Source organism: Elgaria multicarinata, chromosome 7, assembly GCF_023053635.1.
Source record: "Elgaria multicarinata webbii isolate HBS135686 ecotype San Diego chromosome 7, rElgMul1.1.pri, whole genome shotgun sequence".
Lineage (NCBI taxonomy): Eukaryota > Metazoa > Chordata > Lepidosauria > Squamata > Anguidae > Elgaria > Elgaria multicarinata.
This window is the reverse complement of record NC_086177.1, coordinates 93,892,009-93,914,848: the sequence shown is the minus strand read 5'-3', so window position 1 is coordinate 93,914,848 and position 22,840 is coordinate 93,892,009. Positions and strand designations below refer to the sequence as shown.

The 22,840-nt window shown below is 39.0% G+C and overlaps 1 protein-coding gene and 1 non-coding gene across 2 annotated transcripts in view; both read left to right on the top strand.

Moving 5' to 3' along the window:
* CSMD3 (CUB and Sushi multiple domains 3) overlaps positions 1-22,840 on the top strand; it is a 787,235-nt gene that overhangs the window by 383,632 nt on the left and 380,763 nt on the right. The window contains exon 9 of the mRNA XM_063131067.1: positions 6,582-6,706. Within this exon, the coding sequence (XP_062987137.1) occupies positions 6,582-6,706 (125 nt within the window). The remainder of the gene's footprint in view (positions 1-6,581; positions 6,707-22,840) is intronic.
* On the top strand, positions 7,694-7,796 carry LOC134402040 (U6 spliceosomal RNA). The gene has a single exon (XR_010025689.1). It is a non-coding gene; the product is annotated as a U6 spliceosomal RNA (small nuclear RNA).

Here is a 22,840-nt window from a genome sequence, read left to right as displayed (position 1 = left end):
CTCCACATCATGTATATCTACTATTATCAAAGATTTTTCAAGAGGAAAATTTATATGAGAACAACTTCAACCAAACAAAAGCTATTACAGAACATGCCCACAACATATGCGTCAAAGAGGTGTTGTCTTCATTTTTGCCAGCATTTGGTAGTGGTAGCCAACTTCTCCTTATCAACTATCTCGGGTTTCTAATATGCATGAAACATTGTTGTTGTTGTATCAGTCTCAATTTTAAATCTACAGAAATAGTTCATATGGACAATTCCATTGTTAATCAACTTTCCATTGATGAAACTGTACAGAGCATTACATTTCTTTATTCCATTCATCTCTGACCTACTGAACATTTACTTTTTTACATTCCAGAAGACTTTTATAGATAGCAATTGTGGGCTTAGCTTTGTCTAAGAAACCAATTAATTCCTCCAAAAGTGCAGGAGGGGCTGAAACACTCATCGAGGACGGGCAGTATATCGACTCCCAACAAATGCGGAAACTGAATATACTGCCAGCTAGTGCTAGATGATAAATGGTAACTAATCTGCAATTCTGAAAAAGTTAGGAATTCCCCATCCAAACCTACTAGCTGATCTAAAGTACGGATTCCATTGTCAGCCCAACACTTCCACATGAAAGGTAGTCTCTGTATTTTCAAAACTGGATTCTCTCATAAGATTAGTTTAGCATGAGCAGATGGATCAAAGTGCAGCTGGCGAGCCATTACATTACAAGTTTCTCTCACTGCTTAGATTGTTGGTGGAGCCATCCTTTTCTTTTTAATATACCTAGACCCTAGTGCTATCCAAAACAGCCCACAAAGGAGTATTAAAGGGGAAAAAGCTGTTTTCCAGTCATTAGTATGGGTTAACAAATAAGCTTTATGATATCAAAAAAGTTCTGTAAAATTAAATCCTCCCTCCTTAATTGACGTCTTCGTCAATGAAAAATGTGGAGGAGATCCCCCTCCAATAAACTTCTGAAACACTTCAAAAAGTTTTTGAAAATGTGTTTGGGGAATATATAAAGTAATGCTATATAATACATAAATTACTATGACAACACATTCATCTTAAATATGTTAAACTTACCTCAAGTGCTTAAATTAAGTGGTGCCCATCTTTCCAAGTCAAGACATATTTCTGCCAGTAATGATGTTATATTCAATTTGATCATTTCTGAAATATCTCTAGGCACCAATATATCAAGATATTTTATCCCTTCCAGGCACCAGCAAAACTGCCAATTAGTATCTACTTTGAGTAACTTGAAACTACCTACAGGCATTAATTTTGATATTTTCCCCAATTAAACAGGTAAAGTTCCTGATTCAAAAGCCTTGCCATAAAAACAAAGAGGTTTAAGAGTAAAAAATAATAATAATAATCTAACATTCTGTAGGAAAACCATTCCTCATATTTTCAATGACACAATTAACTTTTTCATTCTGCACAGACCCTGTAAGCAGCTATGAATCCATTAGTAAAAGGACCAACTCCAAAAAGAATTTTTCAAATTCTTGATTCGTAAGCTCCCTATCCTTATTGGGGTTATATATACATTATTATGATTATCTTTGATCATCAGAATATGATTCCAGTTTTTGTTGTTGTTATTGTTTCAACCGAAATGCCAGGATCTTGTCGTGCCTTTCTCTTCTTTTCCAGTATCTCTGACACAGACAAGTCAATACAAATTTGGCTTTGTGAATTGATATTTTATTCCATTCATATATAGCACATTGTAGTCTTTGACAGAGGAGGGACGGGCTGCAAATTGGCTTAATAAGAACACTATTTTATCCTGTTCTACCTGCTGGGTAACCTTAAGTTTCTTTTTATAATATGCAATAATCTTTCCACTTATATGCACCTTTGATGCCTCCCATTCAGTAGCATGAGATGTAGCTTCGTTAATCTCAAAATATTCATTAACTTTGGAGGCTATCTGTATTTTAAAATCATGATAATTAAGCAATGAAACATCCATGTGCCAAGTGCCAGAATATTTAACAGAGTAGGACGATTTGATTCCTAAAGGGACTGGAGCATGGTCTGAAATAGCATTTGTATCAATATCACATGCTGTCACGCATTGCGTTAATGGAAAATAATCTAACCTAAAATCATTTTGATGCACAAACACCCTCCCCCTCCCCCCAATATAAATCCATCCTGTAGGGTGCAACATTCACCATGCAGCTCAGACACATGGGCCTTCAATGTTGAATGGATTGCAAATTGAAATTTGCAAAATTCCCTCCAATGATCAAACTATCATAAGTAATAGTAGACAAGTAACTAAGACAATCGTGAAACATAGACTACTCCAATTTGGAGCCACAAACATTAATCATGGCAATTACCATATTTGTATATTTAACCACCAAATAAGAAAATATCCCTCTGGATCAGTTATTGCTTGTCGCACTGATATTGGTGATTTTATATGTATATGTATGACCACGCCCTTACCTTTCTTAGAATTACAACCAGCATAAAGTTATCCTACCCAATATTGGCACTCTAGCATTACTTTCCACTAAAATATGAGTTTCCTGTATCAAAGCAACATCCGATTTGAACTTCTTAAGTTTGGAAAGCACTTGCTTTCATTTGTTTGGGGTACTAAGGCCCCTAATGCTTCAAGTTCCGCTGCTGCGTTCAACATTTTTGGACCAGATTCCATTCTTAAACAGAAGACGTCAGGAAAATTAATAAAATACTGCAGATTCCTGTCATGGGCCAGTTTTTGAGGTTTAGTGAAAGCACACTTTCCCCCCCCCCCCTGATATCTCTTTTGTATAATCTGTGAATATCATTATATGCTTTTTATCAGCTTCCCAAATCATCCCCTCTCCTTTGTTTCTCAGAGCAGTTAAAGTAAACTCTTTGACAGAAAACCTTGAAAACTTCATAATGATCAGATTAGGTCTTTCTTCAGTACAGGAGACAGGGGCTGGGATTCAGTGTGCTCGCTCAATATCTAACTGATAGTCCTCAGTCAAGTTCAGTAACTCATGCAAAAAAAGACTCCATGAAAGCAGTTGATTGACCCTGCTCAGCCCATTCATGTAACCCAAAGACTCATAAATTACAATGACGAGATTGACTTTCTAGCTCATTAACCTTAGACTTCAAAATAAAATTAGATTTCTGCAAAGCAGACAACACAGTTTCATAAGCCCAACTCTTACCTTCCAGCTGTAAAACTCTTATTTTTCAGAAGATCCAGCCGCCCAGCAATTTGGTCAACAGACTGCTATAGCCCTGCTATAGAATCTTTAATCAGCTTTAAATCTCAGGCTATAACTTTAAATAGTGTTATAACATCTCCCTCAGATTCTTCTTCAAGCAGAAGAAGGGGGTGGGGGAGGTTGGAACTGCTTTCCCCTTCATAGCTTTCCTTGATGCCATCAGTATGACTAAAGATAACAAAACAACAGCAATTACCAGGATAATGAGGCAGAGGATGGAGGAGCAAGTCAGATTATGCCAAGATTACAGTCAGTTTACAACTAGGTGGGCCTATATTGCCTACAGACTGAAGCAATAATTCACTTAACAATGTGGATACTGGCTCCATAGCTCAAGAATACTCTGATGAAACACAGCTGCAATTGGCTTTAGCTGAACTACCTTATGTTGGCATAAATATAACACATGTATTAGGCTGGCTAATTCCCCCACACAGTTGGTTTTTTATTATTATTATTTTATTAAAACATGACAAGTCAAAATTTGATAGGAATTCCACCCCACCCCCAGCATGAAAATAGCTTGGAGTCTGTTTCATTTGTTGATCCAGGGCCTTCCTAGACGAGGCCTTAGCATGCTTTGAGACCCGGTTTCCCTGCTGTGCGTCCAGATGACGCACAGGGGAATCCGAGCCCAGGCCGCACTGAGGCCTCCTCTAACGCGCCATAAGCGAAGTCGCTTATGGCGCGCCTTTTTTGCAGCCCCGGCCTCAGGCCGGGGCTGCGAAACGTCTAGGAAGGTCCATGGCTTTTTGCGGCTACTTGCTAAGCCACGGACCTGGCACAGCGCTCTTATGAGCGCTGTGCCCATCGGCCCGGGGGGGGGGGAAAGAGAGGGGCAGGGGGAAGGCCGGACCCCGCAGGACGGTGGGGGGAGAGCAGGCATCAGGGATGGCAAGGGGGGGCTTTGCCCGGGCAAGCGCCGGGTGGCGCCGCCTGAACAAGCAGGCGACCAGCGCTGCCAGGGCAAGGCCGGGGGTAGGGAGGGGTGGCTTCGTTTTTTTAAAAAAACGGACTTACCTGGTCTGGAGTCTTTGGGCCGCACGTGGCCCCTTTAACAAAAAAAAAACCCATGGCCGACGCTGCAGGGCTTGCGTCGGCCCTACGCGTCGGCCGTCTAGGAGGCTGGGCAGCGCGCTTTAAAGTTAGCGCGCCATCGCCCCGCCTCCCTGCCGGCTTATCCCGGCAGGTCTAGCAAAGCCCTAAGTCTGACATGCTTAATGACACTTTTCTGCTTTAAGGCAACAAAAACATGCAAAAGAAAAAAGGTGGAAAACTTATGCATGTGTACAGATCTCACTCTAAAAGTGAGGCAGGTCTTCTGCAGGATTGCACTCCTAGTATGGTGGGTAGAGTGGCTTTAAATATCTGGTTTAAGCTTAAAGAAGACATAGCTGCCAGACATACATTAAATGTAATGTCCGTTTTGGCCCACACACATACTTTTGGGGGTTATTATCCATCTGCATGATCATATTTTTTGATCTTGAGAGTTGTCCTTGAGATAGATAAAGCATAAAATCCTTAGCAATAGAAAATTAAATGGCATTATTTTCCTTGGTTCACAAAATGAACTATGCATAAACACTTTGCTCTTTTTGAAAATCTGAAAAACACTCTGAAAAAGAAAAATGTAAATAAATACAACAAATATAGCAAACATAAGATCTTTCTGAAGGACTCTTGAATAATTGAAAAATACAAACACTTATATTACTAACATAAACATAATTATTTATTTAAAGCCTAAAAATACCCTACAGTGTTTTATAATTTGCATATAAGAATGTGTGTGTGTTTGTTTTATGCTAAACTTTTCTTCCCTGAGTCTGTGCAATTGAGTATCACAGAAATGTAAATATGATATACACATCGCAGGGAGGAAATGTGTTGTGGTAAAACTTAACTGTGCAATAATTTCAGTCCTGCCCTTGAAACAATAAGACAACCTGGTATAGCTGTGTAGATAGATTGCTGGCTTTGAGCATCACTTCAAATCCTGTTCAGCCAATCTTATTGGATGCGTGCAGGGTGGATTGATTTAACTCACCTTGGTTTATATTAATCCACTTTGTAGCCTGCAATTTATCACTATTTGGTAATATAAATTCTAAATGAACACACAACCCTGCATCCAGATTGGTATTCTGCTATGACACTACAGCCCCTATAGGCATCAGAACACTTGCACTTCCTCTGGTGTAAGTAAGAAAGAACATGAAGGTACTATCTACATCTTTAAATTAATGTGTGCTTTGACCTGAGAAGGCCTCAACAAACCTCAGTTTAGACTAATTGAGCTTAACTTAAAGGTGCTCTCACACTTGTCTGGGAGTCAGTCCCATTAAACTTACTTCTGAGTAGACATTTATATGATTGCACTGTTAGGGACTCATTTGCTCATTTAAAACTGGGAGGCACAGTAACAGAATCTCCAATTAATCCTAAATATTCAATGCCATGAAAACATATTCCATTTTGGAAAGGTGTGAGAAGCCAGGATCCTAACTGGGAGAAGAAACCATCAGTTAAAATTATCACTCAGGAAGCTGCTGAAAATACTTCAGCATGGTGTATGCGCCATAAAGTGGCTATAATGTTTACAAGGCCTCACCATGTGGATCATACTGCAGCTTTAACTGTTGTGATCATGAGAGAATTTCACCAGGTGCTGCATGCATATAAATAATGCCTGGTGAAATACCCTCATTCTGTTAATATTAAAAAAGTTAGCTACTTAACACAAACAAAAAGCAGGCATGCAACATTATGTTGACACTAATATGAACACCTTCCAGCAGTTAAAATCTCAATACAGCAAACTTCTATTGGTGTTAAAACACATACTTTTATATTTACTAACAGCCATTCTATGGCTTCTCGGATGGTGCCTGAGAGAACCCATAAGGTAGTATATATTTCCGCCCCTCTGAAAACTGCTATGACTTAGGGAGTGGAAATCTGAGTGTGGATTTTCCCTTTCAGCTTCTGCTGAAAGCACTGCAACCTTTATTTTATTTATTTATTTATTTATTTATTTATTACATTTTTATACCGCCCAATAGCCAAAGCTCTCTGGACGGTTCTGTAAATATTTGAGACAATGGGACAGAAAACAACCCACAAAAATAAAAGGATAGTCTTTGTGCATCTTAATATTTACAGATATCAAGATTTTCATCCCACATACTGATGAGTTTCATGTGAAATAATGTACACATATTTAGGTTAGCGTTAATAAGAGTTTAGAATGATGCAAAGGATTTGTGGAAAGTATTGTACATATTCATTGTTTTTTTCTCCCCCATTTTGGTATGTTCAATTTTAGCTTGGATGCAACAGTGCAGTTTTCTTGTGATGAAGACTATGTTCTACAGGGGGCAAAAAGTATCACTTGTCAAAGAATAGCAGAGGTGTTCGCTGCGTGGAGTGATCATAGACCAGTGTGCAAAGGTAAACAAATAAATAAATGAAAATCTTCTACTAATCTTTGCTAATTTTCAGTTTGTCTTGATTTTCATGTTTTAATAACAAATGTGGTCTGGAAATATTGTGATTTAATTATGTTTCTTGTCTTATTCTAATTGCTTAATACCACTTTGTTAACAAATTTGGTTCACTGCATTTACTTAGAGCTGCCACACCTCAACAATGTCAAATTCTATTTGACATCATCTTCATACCTCCAAACATTAAGCTTTACTTTACAAAAATAGTTAATGCTATCCATCTTTGGGTCTTCTACCCCATTTGGTTTTGCCTCTTGTCTCCAGATAGAAGTAGGACTGAGATAGAAGATCAGAGCACTGTTCCCAAATCTTAACATGTCAAAGGCAAGACTCGGAACGAATTTCCGTTCATTGTTAGGACAATGAACTTCGTTAGACAAGCGTTTTATTGCAGACTTGCAACTGGTTAGTGACCGTTCTTTGCGGGACATTTTGATGATACAGTGATCCTCCAGCGCGTCTCCCTCTCCTTCTGTTCTTTTTTCCATCACAAAATAAGACCTGGATAATCTGGGTTTTTGGGCTACAACAAAACTTGCCGCCATTTCCTGCTGTGTGCAGGAGAAGCTGCACAATAAAAACACCCACTGAATGGGCCACGTGGTCATTGCTTGCTTCCTCTTTCTTCTCTGTGTGAAGAAAGAGGAAGCTGCTTGTCCCTATTGTGGGACAGAAGCAGGAGACAAAGCGAAGGTGGGGAAACGTGCTCCTCCACCCCATCTGATGATCTTCAATATCGCACATTATGGTGTTCCTCTGAGCTCTGTAGATCAGAAATGTAAAAAACAACAAGATGCTACTATGTTTCTGGGATGCCCCATATAATTGGTTGGTGGGCTTAGCTTGGCTTGGTAGGTCACACGTTGTGCAGGCCTGGTTTAAAGCATTTTGTAGAACCGTGTGTTCACAGTAACTACTTTGGAAGTACTGATTGGCTTACTGGCAGAAATTCTAAAACTGGAATGATGCAGAGAAAATTAGCTTGACTCCTACAAAAGGGTGATGCACACATTTCTGAAACATTCTACTTTGTAGGGCAGAGGGAGGAGCTATAGCTTAACAGCACATGCTTTCCATGAAGAAGCTTTCATTTCTTGCAAATTCACCTAAAAGGATTTTGATGAACAAGGCCAGAAATAATCCCAGCATTTTATTTATTTATTCATTTATTTATTTATACATTACGTTTCTATCCTGCCATTTTTCCTCCAAGGAGCTCAAGGTGGCATAGATAATCACCCTCCTCTCCATTTTATTCTCACAAAAAACAACCCTGTGAGGTAGGCTGGGCTGAGAATCTGTGAATGGCCCAAAGCCACCCAGTAGGACTTCCATGGCCGAGTGGGGACTAGAACCCGGATCTCCCAACTCCCAGTTCAGCACTCAGGCCACTACACCACACTGGCTCTCTTCATATGCACTTAGTTTTGTCTTGCCTTGGACAAATAATGAGACTGATTGCCTCACAATCAGCCAGTGCTTCTCCTTGTTCCCTTCTTTCACATACTTGAAAAGGCATATTTTCCCCTAACTGTTTCCCCCATATTTCCCCTAACTGAAGAGTTTCATTTACTTGCTGATAATTGCTGGTCTAGAACATCCCACTAGAATCTGTTAAGGGGCTTTCCAAATCTCTTAAGAGACTCCCCAAATCAAAAGTACCCTTCAGTTTTGTACATTCACTAATAAAGATAATTTATTCTATGATAAAAAGCAATTCCTTTTTTTAATCTTTTTGCCTCTTAGACACTGATAAAGCCAGCCTTTTCCCCCCATCCCATTATCTGAGCCAATTTTCATCATGCCATCCTAGTCTCATCTCCATTTCGTGAGCCAAGCTTTGGCAGAGCATTTAAAGCTGTAACTATTCAACAGTACTCTAGCTTTCTGGATCCTTCTTATGCTTCTAAGCAATTCTGGCATGAAGTTATTCTAAGTTCCTTCCCTGGTTTATGCAGACATGTATAGAATCTAAATTATTGTTGTTTTTAACGCCATAATCCTGCTCCATTTCATTTCACACCCCATTAGTTCCTCATCACTTCCTGGTCACTCAGACATTGCCCACTCATTTCATCTGGCCTGAATTACAAATTATTTTCATCAGCCATTTTGTAGCTGTTGTATTATTGCACAGTGGTCAGTCAAATGAAAGAGCTTACCTGCATCTGTGGAGAATATTACTGCTTCTTCGTTTACAGTTTCTTTTTCACTCTCATCTGTGCTTCAGCTTTTGGGTTCAGCTACATGTTGCTCTTAAAAGCCCCAATGCAATAAACTTTTTTTTTTTTTTAAATAAAAAGCATATCAAAAGCAGCTCTGTGAGTGCTACAAGTCTGGTCACTAAATTTCTTTTGAAGTTCTATGCACATTTACCTAGATGTAAACACCTCTGAATAGAGTAGGACTTGATTCTGAAGTAGACATGCATAGGATTGCTCTGTAAATTTCCCAGTATGCCATGAACAGCATTTTAGAGGATGGTATTTAGAGAGCATCTCCAACATCTCATACCAGGATTAATTTTCTCATATTAACTATGATATCCCCTGGGCAGGTTCTTCTTGAAAAATAAATTTAATTTAATCTTTGACTACAAGCACTGTTTCACTTTATCATGTAATAATTATGTGCATAGTGATGGGGCTTAGTTGAAGTTATTTACCAGCCTTAACTATGTATCTCTCAACATTTCTTTTTTTATTATTATTTTATTTTTTAAAAAAATGTTTTTAAATCATTGGTTTTGGGGTTGCAATTACTGTAGCAGTGATAGACAATTTAATTTTTTTAAAAAATGAATGCCCACTTAGGTCAAATATTATTTACGCATCATAGGGGGTAACTTAAGCCTCTCCTCCAACCTGTCTCAATGAGTCAAATAAGGTACTGTTGATGAAAGGAGAGAGTTGGTTGGGTCAAGAAAAGAAAAGGATTGGTATTAAGTGAATTAGCACACCAAATTCTTTGATCTCCTGCAAATAATTATTCCCTTCTTTTTTCTTTTTTGGTCAACCATAAGTTAATAATACATTAGCTTGGATGTAAGGTGACCATATGAAAAGGAGGACAGAGTTCCCGTATCTTTAACAGTTGTGATAAAGAGGGAACTTCAGTAGGTGTGATTTGTATTAATGCATCACCTCGTGAAATTCCCTCTTCATCACAACAGCTAAAGCTGCAGGAGCTATACTAGAGTGACCTGATACAAAAGAGGACAGGGCTCCTGCAGCTTTAACTGTTGTGATGAAGAGGGAATTTCATCACGTAATGCATTAATACGAATCACACCTACTGAAATTCCCTCTTCATCACAACTGTTAAAGATAGAGGAACCCTGTCCTCCTTTTCATATGGTCACTATGGTACTAATCCAAGCTAATGTATTAGTAACTTCTGGTTGACCAAAAAAGAAGGTGGAAGAAAGAGAGACGAGCTCTGGTGCCGCGTATAGATAAACAATGAACTTTTTATTTTTGTAATGATCATTACAAAAATGATCCTACTGGTGCCAATTCCCTTCATCTACCAGTGACCAGAAAAAAAAGAAGGGAATAATTATTTGCAGGAAATCAAAGAATTTGGTGTGCTAATTGACTTAATATGTGCCTTAAACCTTAAGACTTGCTATAAGGGGAAAAACGCATGCTCCCACGACACATCTGTTTTGTAAGAATTTGTGCAAATTTATATGGAAATAGAAACATCTTAACTACTGTACAATTATAGTAGCATTACAATATGCCATGATGCACATGCTTGAGCTCAGGACAACAGGTCTCAAAAAGCTTAACAATTATAGGAAAGGAGTGATAGATTGGCTACTTAAATGTAGTGTATGTATGAGTTCTTGTATGGTTTTTTGGGGCCTGAGAAAGCTCATTTGAGAGATAACAGCTTCTCTCTTTTATTTATCCAGCAAAGCACAATGTATTGTACTTTAGAGTGAGTAAATAACAGCCTCATTTAAAGGTAGAGAGATTGTAAACTCTCAGAACGGAATTTGGGAAAATAGACCTCATATGATCAAAGTTAAATTCATCAGCTGAGGTTTCCTTAGGTAAGAGCTGTCTAGAAGTTTCTCTTTCTTGCCAGTCAATAATGAGCTACTCAAACTTGAGTGGGTTTTTCTACACTGGATGACATCAATTAATATAAGGTAATTAGGATAAGAGGGAGAAAGAGACTTGAATAATTTAGTTATTCTATTTCATTAATTTTCAGAGACATCCCAATTTATTATATCTTTTGTTTTAATTAATTATTTGCACTGTGCAGTCAGCATCTGTTGGAGTGAATTCAGAAATTAAACTTTTGCTTTTATAATAGGAATCTAGCAGGAGCAGGAGTATGTCTGTCTGTTGGATGCAACAACAAAAAGTCAAGTTTGTAGGCCTTGTTAGCGTAATGACCTAAAATATGCTGCAGTGTGTCTATTAAAAAGCAAAATAGAGCTTTTCCAATCTCCTGCACAAATCTGCCTGGATGCTTTTTTTGTCTGAATGTATGTGCTTGCTATTGGAAGAAGAAATAACACAGAATAGCTATGGTTACTTGCTACAAGATGGTCTATATTGCTAAGTCCCATTGTGTTTAAGGTGACCATATGGAAAGGAGGACAGGGCTCTTGTATCTTTAACAGTTGCATAGAAAACGGAATTTCAGCAGGTGTCATTTGTTTGCATGCAGCATCTGGGGAAATGCCCCCTTCATCACAACAGTTAAAGCTGCAGGAGCCCTGCCCTCTTGACCAGATACAAAAATTAATAGTGCAATCCTATCCTTGTCTACTCAAAAGTAAAACCCATTGACTTCAATGGAACTTACTCCCAAGAAAGTGTATATTTGTTCATTCATATATTCCATCAATCTGTTTAAAATTGAGAATTTTTGAGAGACCATTTGCACACAGCTCTAAAATTTGTATTTTTAAAATAGTATCATGTTCATTTAGATAAATATTGTACTTTCTGAATCCATTTCTTCTTCCTCTTTTTATTGCCTTCATTCTATGTGAATAATATTCTTGCATTGCTCTCTATAAAATTATACTGCACTTAGTTCAGCTGTAAGTTACATATGAATAAAGGATGCTAACAATAATGTACAACATTAAATGTATTTATTTTATTTATTTATTTATTTATTAAACTTAGATACCGCTCCCATAGCCAGGGCTCTCTGGGCGGTTTACAAATTTCACTTTGGTTGGAAAAACATTTGTGAAATAACTATGTTAGATTTTTTAAACACACCCACACCCATTGAAATCCAAATGCTGCATAGGAATATAGACATGTTCATATATATTCTTCAGTGAAATACATTCTAAATTCAGTTTTTCTACTAACAGAGTGCATATCTTTTATCAAGATTTATCTGGCTTTAACATAATTTACTGTGTTACAAGCATGCAGATTTTATTACAAACACACTGTGTTCCTGATACAATTGAATTCATTTAAAACTGACTTTATTGTTCAATAAAAATTAGTTGTAATAAAATCTTACTGCCATATAATGCATTGCTCATCAGTTACTTTTAAATGTTATAAAAGCATTCTTTCAGCAATGACAGCAGATAATATCAAGAAGATGTTCTTAAAAATAGAGAAGATTCCAGTTGTGTGCTTGGTTTCACTCTAGTAAAGGTAGCTTTTGGAACTATAATTTACTACTACATTTATATAGCACTGAACTGGGAGTAGTAATTTGTGATCTAAATCTGAGATTATTTTTTAAAAAAAATACATTTCTGCTCAACACCACATGTTCTGTTACTGCTACACACCTTGCAGGAATCCTCCCAGCATGACCCCTTTTATTAATTCATGATGGTACTATTTTTTTCTCTTTAATTCCACTGCATCTGCAATGGTAGTGAGTAACAGTTCTAAAAGCTGTTGATTATTTACCCTCCTGGATTGACATGCAATAATATGAAAGCATCTATAATAAACAAGAGAAAAAATGTGTATAGACTATAATGAACCGTGAGGTACATTAACATTATGAAGAAGGTTAAACATAACTATTGTTCTCTTATATTTGAACATTTTATTGAAATGTAATAATTAGATAAGCCTAGAGTTGCTCATTATCAAGTTAAACTTAGAGTACCTAGTGCCTTTAGATTAAAATATTCAATTAAATTGTGTAGTATACTTTGTTCAGAAATGTCATCATTTGAAAAGACAATTGTGAAAGTACTTTTCCAGATACAAATTGTTCTACTGATTCACTATTATCTACAGGGTAGTAAACATTCCTGAAAATGTAAATTCTTACCAATTAGAGAGTATGACATTTGCCTCCAAGTAGTGGTATTTGTCAGGTACATCGCCCAAAATAATAATAATAATAATAATAATAATAATAATAATAATAATAATTTTATTTTTTACCCACCTCTCCATCTGGATCAAGGTGGGGAACAACAAGAAGTATAAAATACATAAAACTGAATTAAAAACATAGTATACATTATTAAAACATCCTAAAAACATCCTATCAGTAAGGTATCATCTCCAAATCCATGAGAAACGCGCTTGGAAGCAAACGTGCAGTTGTTGGCAAACAATGAACTTTGGTTTTGTTCTCAGAAATACTTGAAATAGTAAACCTGTAAATCAATAGTATGATTACAGATTGTGAATGGGGGAATCACATGATTGAATGCTCCATACAAAATATTTGTCCACATAAGGGTTATCCCCATGTTTGAGTAGGCCCTGGCAGAGTGCTATCTGGTGTCTCCCACTAGGGCAGTGGTGATGGACAAAATGAAAACAGCTGCAATCTGTACGAGTTAGTTGTTAGCCACCTGCCATTTTAAATTCCCACAATGCCCTGGAATAACACACTGTCAAAGGCATTGTGCCCACCAACTAATGAAGATGGTGGATACCTCCCAGATCCAACTGCCTGTCTCACGGAACACATGGCCATCATCAGTGCTGCTATCTGCCAAAGTACTAGGACCATGACAGGTGTCTGAGCATGCCACCCTATTCCATTGTACTAAAATATATGATGGGGATAAAAAGGGATTCTAGTCTATCGTTTTCTATGCAATCTGAATTTTGACAATCTCCCCATTTGTTGTTTTGTAATAGGCCTGTATGACAGTGGTGTTAAGTGGGTTTGAATGCATCTGGTTTGTGGAATTAGTGGTAAGATAGAGTTCATAAAAAATGTATGGTGTGGGGTGCACAATGCAATCATACTGTGCCCTATTTCTAAGGTTCATTCTAAGGTTGGTTAAAGCTTAGGTCTGCTGTGAAGTCCAACTCCATTGCCACCCTCTGAACTTCTTCTCTAACCTTTTTAAATTTTATTTATTCATTTAATTTATATCCCATCTTTTTTCCTCTTGTAAGGAACCCAAGGTGGCTTACATTATCCTCTTCCTCTCCATTTTATCTTCACAACAACCTTCTAAGGTAGGATAGACTAAGGCCTAATCTACACCAAGCAGGATATTGCACTATCAAAGCGGTATGACGGCAGTATATAAAAGGCAGGAGCCACATCAAGCAGGATATAGCAGTATGAAAGTGGTATATGGTATGTGTCAGTGGGCCCCAACAATTGCTCTTTTTGAAGATAGGGACAACAAATTTTGGGGAAGATTATAAAGATATCAATCTGTAAGTACCTTGGAAGTAATGCAGTGATTATTAGAAGCCAACATGGATTTTTCAAGAAAAAAACCTACCAGACTAATCTGATCTCATTTTTTTGATCAGATAGCCCTTGTGGACTGTTGGAATGCTGTGGACATAATATATTTTGACTTCAGCAAAGCTTTTAGTCCCCCTTGATATTTTGAATAGCAAACTAGCTAAAAGTGGGTAGATGAAACAATTATTAGGTGGATCCACAATTGGCTATAGAATCAAACTCAAAGAGTGCTTGTCAAGGCAGAGTACAACAGTAAAACAGGCAATTACAACTCCAGTAACAGCTGGAGGACAGAATGGGGACAGAATGTGGATGGGGACATGCATCTGAATGGTGATCCTTTACACCGAGTCATGTTTAACTGCCATAGCAGTATCAGGGCAAAAATCTCACCAAGAAGGACGGATGGACAATGAAACTGTCAGCACAACATATGTCTATGCCATGCCTACATCCTGCGGTCATCCCTGGATCCCGGGGGCAACCTGGGGCAACCAGAGACTTTCTCCGGGATATTAGGAACGGTGGAAAACCCGATTTTTCTGTGGTGTCGGGATCATCCCGAGGAGCGTGGGTCATGTGGCCACTGCTCCCGGTCATCCCTTCTCATGAGTAGCAGAGCTCTTAAAATGGGCACAGAGCTGCGCAGGGGCAGTCCATGCCCATCAGGGGTGGGGCGCAAGTTCGTTTTTGGTTTTTTTAAATTTACCTTTTCAGTGGAGCGCAACTGCACTCCTCCCTTGTTAACATTTTTTTTAAAAAAAAATGGTGGCCGCGATGTCCCCCTTACTTCTGGGATGTTCTGGGGGAGGATCACGGTAGCAGGTAAAGCCACAATCCTCTCCCTCCCACTATACCATTGGACTAATCGCCTGTAGAAAGATATGAGTTCTTACTTTCGTTCCCAAGGAGCAGCAGAATGGGAGAACAAAGGCTGTGAGCAGGTTCAGCGAAGTGCAGAAGTGTAGCTGGTAGAGGCTTTCATGAACATTTTTGCAGCCCTGATCTTGCAACTAAGCACTGCTTTTAAGAGATAGAACTAGCAGATACACAATCATTGCTCTAGCACTAGGAAAATGTCAGCAGCACCAGAAAGTATGGGACTGAACTCTAAATTCGTGTCTATATACAGCCCCAACCATTAAGATCAATGTGTGCTTTCCATTGACTGAAATCGGTTGTGGCTCAGTTCCTCTGTTTTAAAAGAAATGAGCCTGCACTGTTTTCAGTACAGTAATTCTCATTAGCACTTTAGATAATCAAAGGGCTAATAAGCAAAGATGTTTAATGAGTCGTTCAATATTGCAGACTGGATTTTATAAAAAAGGCTACACTGAAGGGTAATCGGGGAAGAAAAACGAACTATTTCAGATGTGTCGTTTTCTGTCTCAGTACAAAAATATTGATTCTTCAGAGAAATGCACCGAGCATGAAGGACACATTTAAGGTCTTCTTGGCTTCAGTGCCTCCAAATTCTTAGATAGTTTCATCCTATGAGGTTTGTCTGCCATTAGAGGATTTTTTGAAACAGGATTTAGTTTAATAGTGCGCTTCAGATTTACAAACCAAATGTACTTTAAATTTGCTTTAATTAGTTTAATCTGAAGATTAATTAGCACAACTTTTACATACATATTCAGGGTGCAGCTCAATCCACACTTTTTTGGGAGTGTCTCATACTGAACTCAGTGAAATACGCTTCCAAGTAAACATGTATGGGAACAGACTATTAGCATTTATATAGCTCATTAGAGTATATAACGTTCTCACATACATTATCACAGGAATACCCTCTAAGGTATATTAGCCCAACAAAAATATATTAGCACCATATTATGGGATGTATAACTGATGTCCTGCTTGTCATTCCACATTAGGCTTTTAAAAACGCTTTTCAAAGACCTGCAGTGCTGGACAAGGGGTTGGTCACAGAGCATTTTCCTTCTTGGGCAAATTACTCACAGTTTCAACTGAACTATAGTGCCACCAATATCCCTTTCCTTGACCTTTGAATCTAGGGAAATTGATTAAAGTTTTAAAGAGAATATCAAGAGGCAAGAAGGGAAACAGAGGGTACTTCAAAGAAAAGAAAACCATAAAATTAATCTGGATACCTTGCACTCTACTCTTGGAAATAACTTAAGAATTAAGAAATTTATTTATTTATTTCGTTTCTATACCACCCAATAGCCGAAGCTTTCAGGGCGGTTCACAAAAATTAAACCCATAAGTACAGCACAACATATGAAAGCTTAAAACCACAGTTTTAAAACCACAAAGTACAACCAGAGTAAAACTGAGCAGCAATGCATAGATTGAAACAGAGATTTAAAATGCAGATTTAAAACAGCAGAGTTAAAAACTAGGATAGTAAATTGCTAAAATACTGGGAAAATAAAAAGGTCTTCACCTGGCACCAGAAAGAGTACAACATAGGTGCCAGATGAACCTCTTTAGGGAGCTCATTCCACAGCTGGGGTGCCACAGCAGAAAAGGCCCACCTCCTGGTAGCCATTTGCCTCACTTCCTTTGGCAGGAGCCCATGGAGAAGGAACCCATGATTTTAAGGTCCAGGCAGGTACATGTGGGAAGAGGTGATCCTTCAGATAACCTGGCCCCAAGGCATTTAGGGGTTTGAATGTTAATACCAGCACTTTGAATTGGGCACAGACAAGGACTGGCAGCTAGTTCAGCTAGAAAAGTACTGGCATAATGTGGACTCATTGGCTAGTCCCCATCTTTCTGCCTGGTTTTGGACCAGCTGCACTTTCCACTTTCAAAGTCAGTCCCATGTGTAATGCAGTAATCCAGACAAGAGGTTATCTGTCTAAGATGACAAAAGGTGCTCCATGCCACCGAGTCCACTTGTACCTCAAGTGACCCTTTCATGGACTAGTGTCTACTTCAAGAGTGTTGGACTGGGAGTTGGGAGATCCGGGTTCTAGTCCCCTCTTAGCCATGGAAACCCACTGGGTGACTTTGGGCCAGTCACAGACTCTAAGCCCAATCTACCTCACAGGGTTGTTGTTGTGAGGATGAAATGGAGAAGAGGAAGAGGATTATGTATGCCGCCTTGGGTTCCTTTCAGGAAAAAAGGCAGGATATAAATGTAATAAATAAATAATAATAATAATAATAATAAAATATAATCCTTAGTTGACAGATATATCATGAGATTGATGGATTTCCACTACATTTGGTTAAATCTGGTAGTATCCATTGTAACAATTTTCAGAGGAGAAGCCATATTAGTTCCCAGAGACAGTGGGATCTAATACTGCTTGTATAATTTACAGACCCAATATATGTGTGTAAATGTCTAGTTTACACACACAAGAACACAGACACACATTACTGTGGTATTTCATAGAAAAATCCCAGTGTGGGTTGTGGTGTAATGACCAAAATGTAGGAAATTACATTTTAGAATTAAAATACAAGCATTTATTTCATAACTCATGAGACCACAGGTATGGGATTTGTTTTAAAATTTAAAATATTTGTATACTCTCTTACGAGGCAAAGCCTCTTCAAGGCAGTTTATAAATTGAAAAAGATAAACCAATAAAATATGAAAATAAATTAATTAAAATAGCAAACTTAAACATTTAAAAGATCACCAATAAAATTCATTTATAAAATAAATATTACAAATTCATTTAAAAGTGTACTGGAACATCTACGACTTTAAGTCCTATTTTCAAATTAATAATGTGGGTGAATGGAGAACTTAAAGTTATGATTTATAAGTAAAAGTTGCAGGGGTTTACATTCTTCGCAGGTCATTTTGATGACACAGTGATCCTCCTGCATGGCTCCTGCTCCATTTCCTGGTTTTAGTGATTTTGAAAACAAAGCCTAGAAAAACCAACTCTTCTGAGATACATCACTGTATCTGAGATACATCACTTAATTGCTTGACTCAGCAATTCCCCGGCCAGAGAAGGGGGATCTGGCTCGGCCAGCCCAGACACACACCCCTTCACTGTCGCTTTTAACCCTTTGGGAGTCTAGGTTCTCAAGGAACAACACCACACAGGAGATAGGGACCAAACACTTTTATTATTCACACAAACACACTTCCTTAACGGTCCACACATTAAGGTGACACGTAAGAGGTTTGGGGGGAAAACACAGACAAAGGAATGACACACTCTGGACAGCAGGTACTAATACCTCCCCCTCCCCCTTTACACACTCAAACCAATTGGATTCACACTCACTCCCCGCTAAACACCCACCAGCTGTAAATCCAGCAAGGTGCCTTGCTCACTTGTACCCAAACCTATTCTAAAACATAACAAACACTTAACACTGCGACTCAACCTCTTGTTGCTCACTTTGACTTGGCTATCTACCACTTGAACCAACTCCTTCCCTCAGCGGTCACGTGGGGCTTCCGCCATCCAGCCTGCTTGGCCTGGATGCTCCTGCTTGCCACGCACACACCGGGGTGCCCAAGCTTTTATCTCTTTCTGGGACCCCCTTGGTCACCAGACCCACCCTGACCAATTGAAACCCCTTAGCAACTCACACCTCACCTGAAGGGAGGGGGAATGCTCCCAGACATTGCATAGCTGCAACTTGTTACTCTCTCCCAGTACCAGCCCGGGGAGGCGTTATCAGATGCCAGGTGCTTCTCGCAAAAGCGTGGCCTTGGCATTTAGCTTGCTACTCCCTTCTGGACACAAAGAAACCCGTCTCCTTCTCCCTGGGATAAAGCAAAGGTATTTTCTTAGAGGGACCATGGGCCCAGCCCATGACAATCACCATTTCCTGCCGTTTGCAGGATATTTTCCACTAGAGGGCGCTGTCCCATTAAATTGCATTGAAGCGGTACAAGTCACATGGTTGCTTCCCTTCCTGCTCTCTTCCTCTGTGTAACTGGAGCTCATTACAGAAGTGATGCAGCTTCAGAGCCAATGGTAAGGGAACGTGTGTGTGTGTCCTCCCGGAGGAGCTCCAAGAAAGAGACCTTGGAGTTGTGGTAACATCTCACTGAAAATATTAGTGTGCAGCTATTATAAAAAAAGGCAAACTCCATGTTAGGCATAATTGGGAGAGGAATTGAGAATAATCATACTGTCAGTATCATGCTGCCCTTATACAAATCCATGGTGCAGTTTTTCACAGACCCACAGTCACCTCTGCATATCCTATTCTCCATCCTGTCCTCATGGTTTACATCTGCTTTGGGAGAATGAGAATTCCACTGGCACTTCCTTCCTCCTTAGGGAGGATGTGGCGTTAAGGCTTGTGAGCCTTAACTCCCTATTTCCCTGCTTTTTGGTGCTTGGTTGAAAACTGTAGAGCCTTAACATTGTTTTGTTAACTATAGGTTTTTTGTTTATTGATAAAATTATGCATGGTGTGGAAAGTGTACACACAGGGAGACTTTTTTCTCCCTCCCTCATAATACTAGAACCTGGGGTCATCCCATGAAGCTGGTTGGTGGGAGATTCAGGACAGGCAAAATGAAGTACCTCTTCACACAGTCAAAATGGAATTCAGTGCCACAAGACATAGTTATGGCCACCAATTTGGATGGTTTTAAAAGGGGATTAGACAAACTTCTTAGGGAGAAGGATATCAATGGCTACTAGTCCTGATGGCTGTATGCTTCCTGCAGTATCAGAGGAAATAGAGATATGTTTCATAGAATCATAGAGTTGGAAGGGGCCTACAAGACCAACGAGTCCAACCCCCTGCTCAATGCAGGAATCAATGTACATGGGGCTCCCTGGTAGTCGCCCTTCCAGAAACTGTTCAGGCCTAGACCCACTTAGCTTCATCTAGGTTGCAGCACCCCATGCCATAACACCAGATAAGCTGGAACACAGGCAGGAGGGTGTTGTTGCACTCACATTCTGCTTGTGGGTTTCCAGTCGACAGCTGGTTGGCTACAATGTGAACAGAATCCTGGAACAGATGGGCCCTTAATCTGATCCAACATGGCTCTTCTTATGTTCTTATGTTGCAATAGGATAAGCAGCCTCTAACACAACACCAATCATGCTAGCTGGTGTAAGAGGTTTACCTCGGAAACCTGTAACACCAGCTAATACTGTTGGTGTTGTGCTAGAGGTTTTTTATTCTAGCACAAGGTATTTTAAATTAGTGCTAGTGTTGGCTTTCATACTGACCCTTTTGTTCATGCATAGTTATTTCTCCCAGTGGAAGCTTACATGAGCAGAAGAGGGACGGACACGATATTTGCACATTCTCTCTTTCTCTTTCATTCCCCTGTGTCACCTCCTATTCTGTTCACAAGGGTCCTCCAACCCTCTGAGATAGGATTTTCTTCTGGGGAGGTTGCTGCAGAGGTAAAGAGGAATTTGCAAAACTCCCTTCCTTACTTCCTTCCATTTGTCCTGCCATTAAGCCTTCCATTAAATTAGGGTGACCATATGAAAAGGAGGACAGGGCTCCTGTATCTTTAACAGTTGTATTGAAAAGGGAATTTCAGCAGGTGTCATTTGTATATATGGGGAACCTGGTTGAATTTCCTCTTCATCACAACAGTTAAAGCTGCAGGTGCCCTGCCCTCTTTTAAATCTGGTCACTCTAGTATAGCTCCTGCAGCTTTAGCTGTTGTGATGAAGAGGGAATTTCACCAGGTGCGACATGCATACAAATGGCACCTGCTGAAATTCCCTTTTCTATGCAACTGTTAAAGATACAGGAGCCCTGTCCTCCTTTTCATATGGTTACCCTAATTAAATGAAGGACACCACTGGATACAAGCCAAAACAAATCAGATGGGAAAAGATTGCCTGTAACAAGGGCCTAATCTACACCAAGCAAGATATAGCACTATGAAAGCGGTATACAGTATGTGTGAATGGGCACTAACAGTTGTCAGTGCACTTCAATACCACTATAAAGCAGCATTGTGGCTCCTGCCAATTATATACCGCTTTCATACCTCTTTCATAGTGCAATATCCTGCTTGGTATAGATTAGGCCAGGGTGTTAGGTTTCTAAAGCAAAAATGGAATGACTGAATAAATGCCCAAAGTTTTAACAATAAAAGCTGGAGTTTACCCATTATTTATCATAGGAGTTCATTTCAGTCCAGAGCAATGATGGAAAAAAAAATGAACCCACAGTGTCTGTGATATGCTTAAAAAGTATTAATGCAAAACCAACAAAACTGCAGTGCCATTAGCAAGCTAAACATAATGATGCTACTGGCATTGAAATTGAACTCTTCAAGCATAAGAAGAGAATTTTATTTAAACTCAGCCAACGACAATGACTGTCCTCAAGAATTAAAACATGGATGGGGCTGGTGTCCTTGAAGCTTTCAAACTGTTATGCATTGCAAGTTCTAAAGTCAAGCCATCACATTAGACTGTAGCCAGAGAAACTTTGGAAAGTGGTTGGATTGTTATAGTTTAACTAACATGTGGTGTGCCGGTTAATGGGGTAAAACCTGAAAAAACAGTATTTCTCTTTGTAATGAGACTGCTAAATGGATAATTGATGAAACTGCAGAGAGCTGTGAGGACAGTGGGAGATTGCTATTTCACACCTGAAGTCCTCCATGTTTTGCATTTACTTTGAAACAACTGTTGCTAAAGAGTGATTACTGCTGATGTGCATTTGGTTGAGATCAGTACATAAAAAGAAAATAACTGTGAAGTGCCCGTGCACTTTGATTTGGTCATGATTACAGTACTGTACTCAGTCTTAGACTTCCATTATTTGTTTATTTGTTTATATATCAGGAATTGTGTTTCCTCCTTCCACAGGTGTGTAGTTGACATACCTTCCACAGATGTGTCAATTTCACCTAGAAATTGACAATATCTGAAGGCATTTCTCATGTCACTATTGTAGCAAGGGAAATGTGTTACATGACTCTTTAGTATCAAATCACGCAGGAAGCTCCTATGCTGCAATTTCTTTCTACACCAGAATTCTCCAAGTTTCCAGGATTGATGCTGGTATGGGAATAAGCCATGGCACAGTCTTGTTTTACATATCCTCTGGCTTTTGTTGTTACTGTTGCATCATGGGAAGGAGCTGAAGGGTGAAATGCTGCACCCTCTTAACATTTGAAATGAATGGCAATTAACATTGGAGTAGACATGTATAGCATGTCTGATACAGTGCAACCCTATACATATTTACTCAGAAGTAAAATGTATTCAGTTGGACTTACTTCCAGAGAAGTGCATAAAGGATTGTACTAATTTTAAAAAGGGTTCAATATCAGCAAGGATAAGTAGGTAGAGAAAGTTTGTTGGTTGAATACTACTTTTATCTTTACCAATCCAAATAAAATCGAAGTGCAACAATTACATAGAAATTGACTATGAAAACTCTGGAACATAAAACAATGTTTTATTAACATTCCAAAATTACCATGGATATGTGATACTTGCAAATG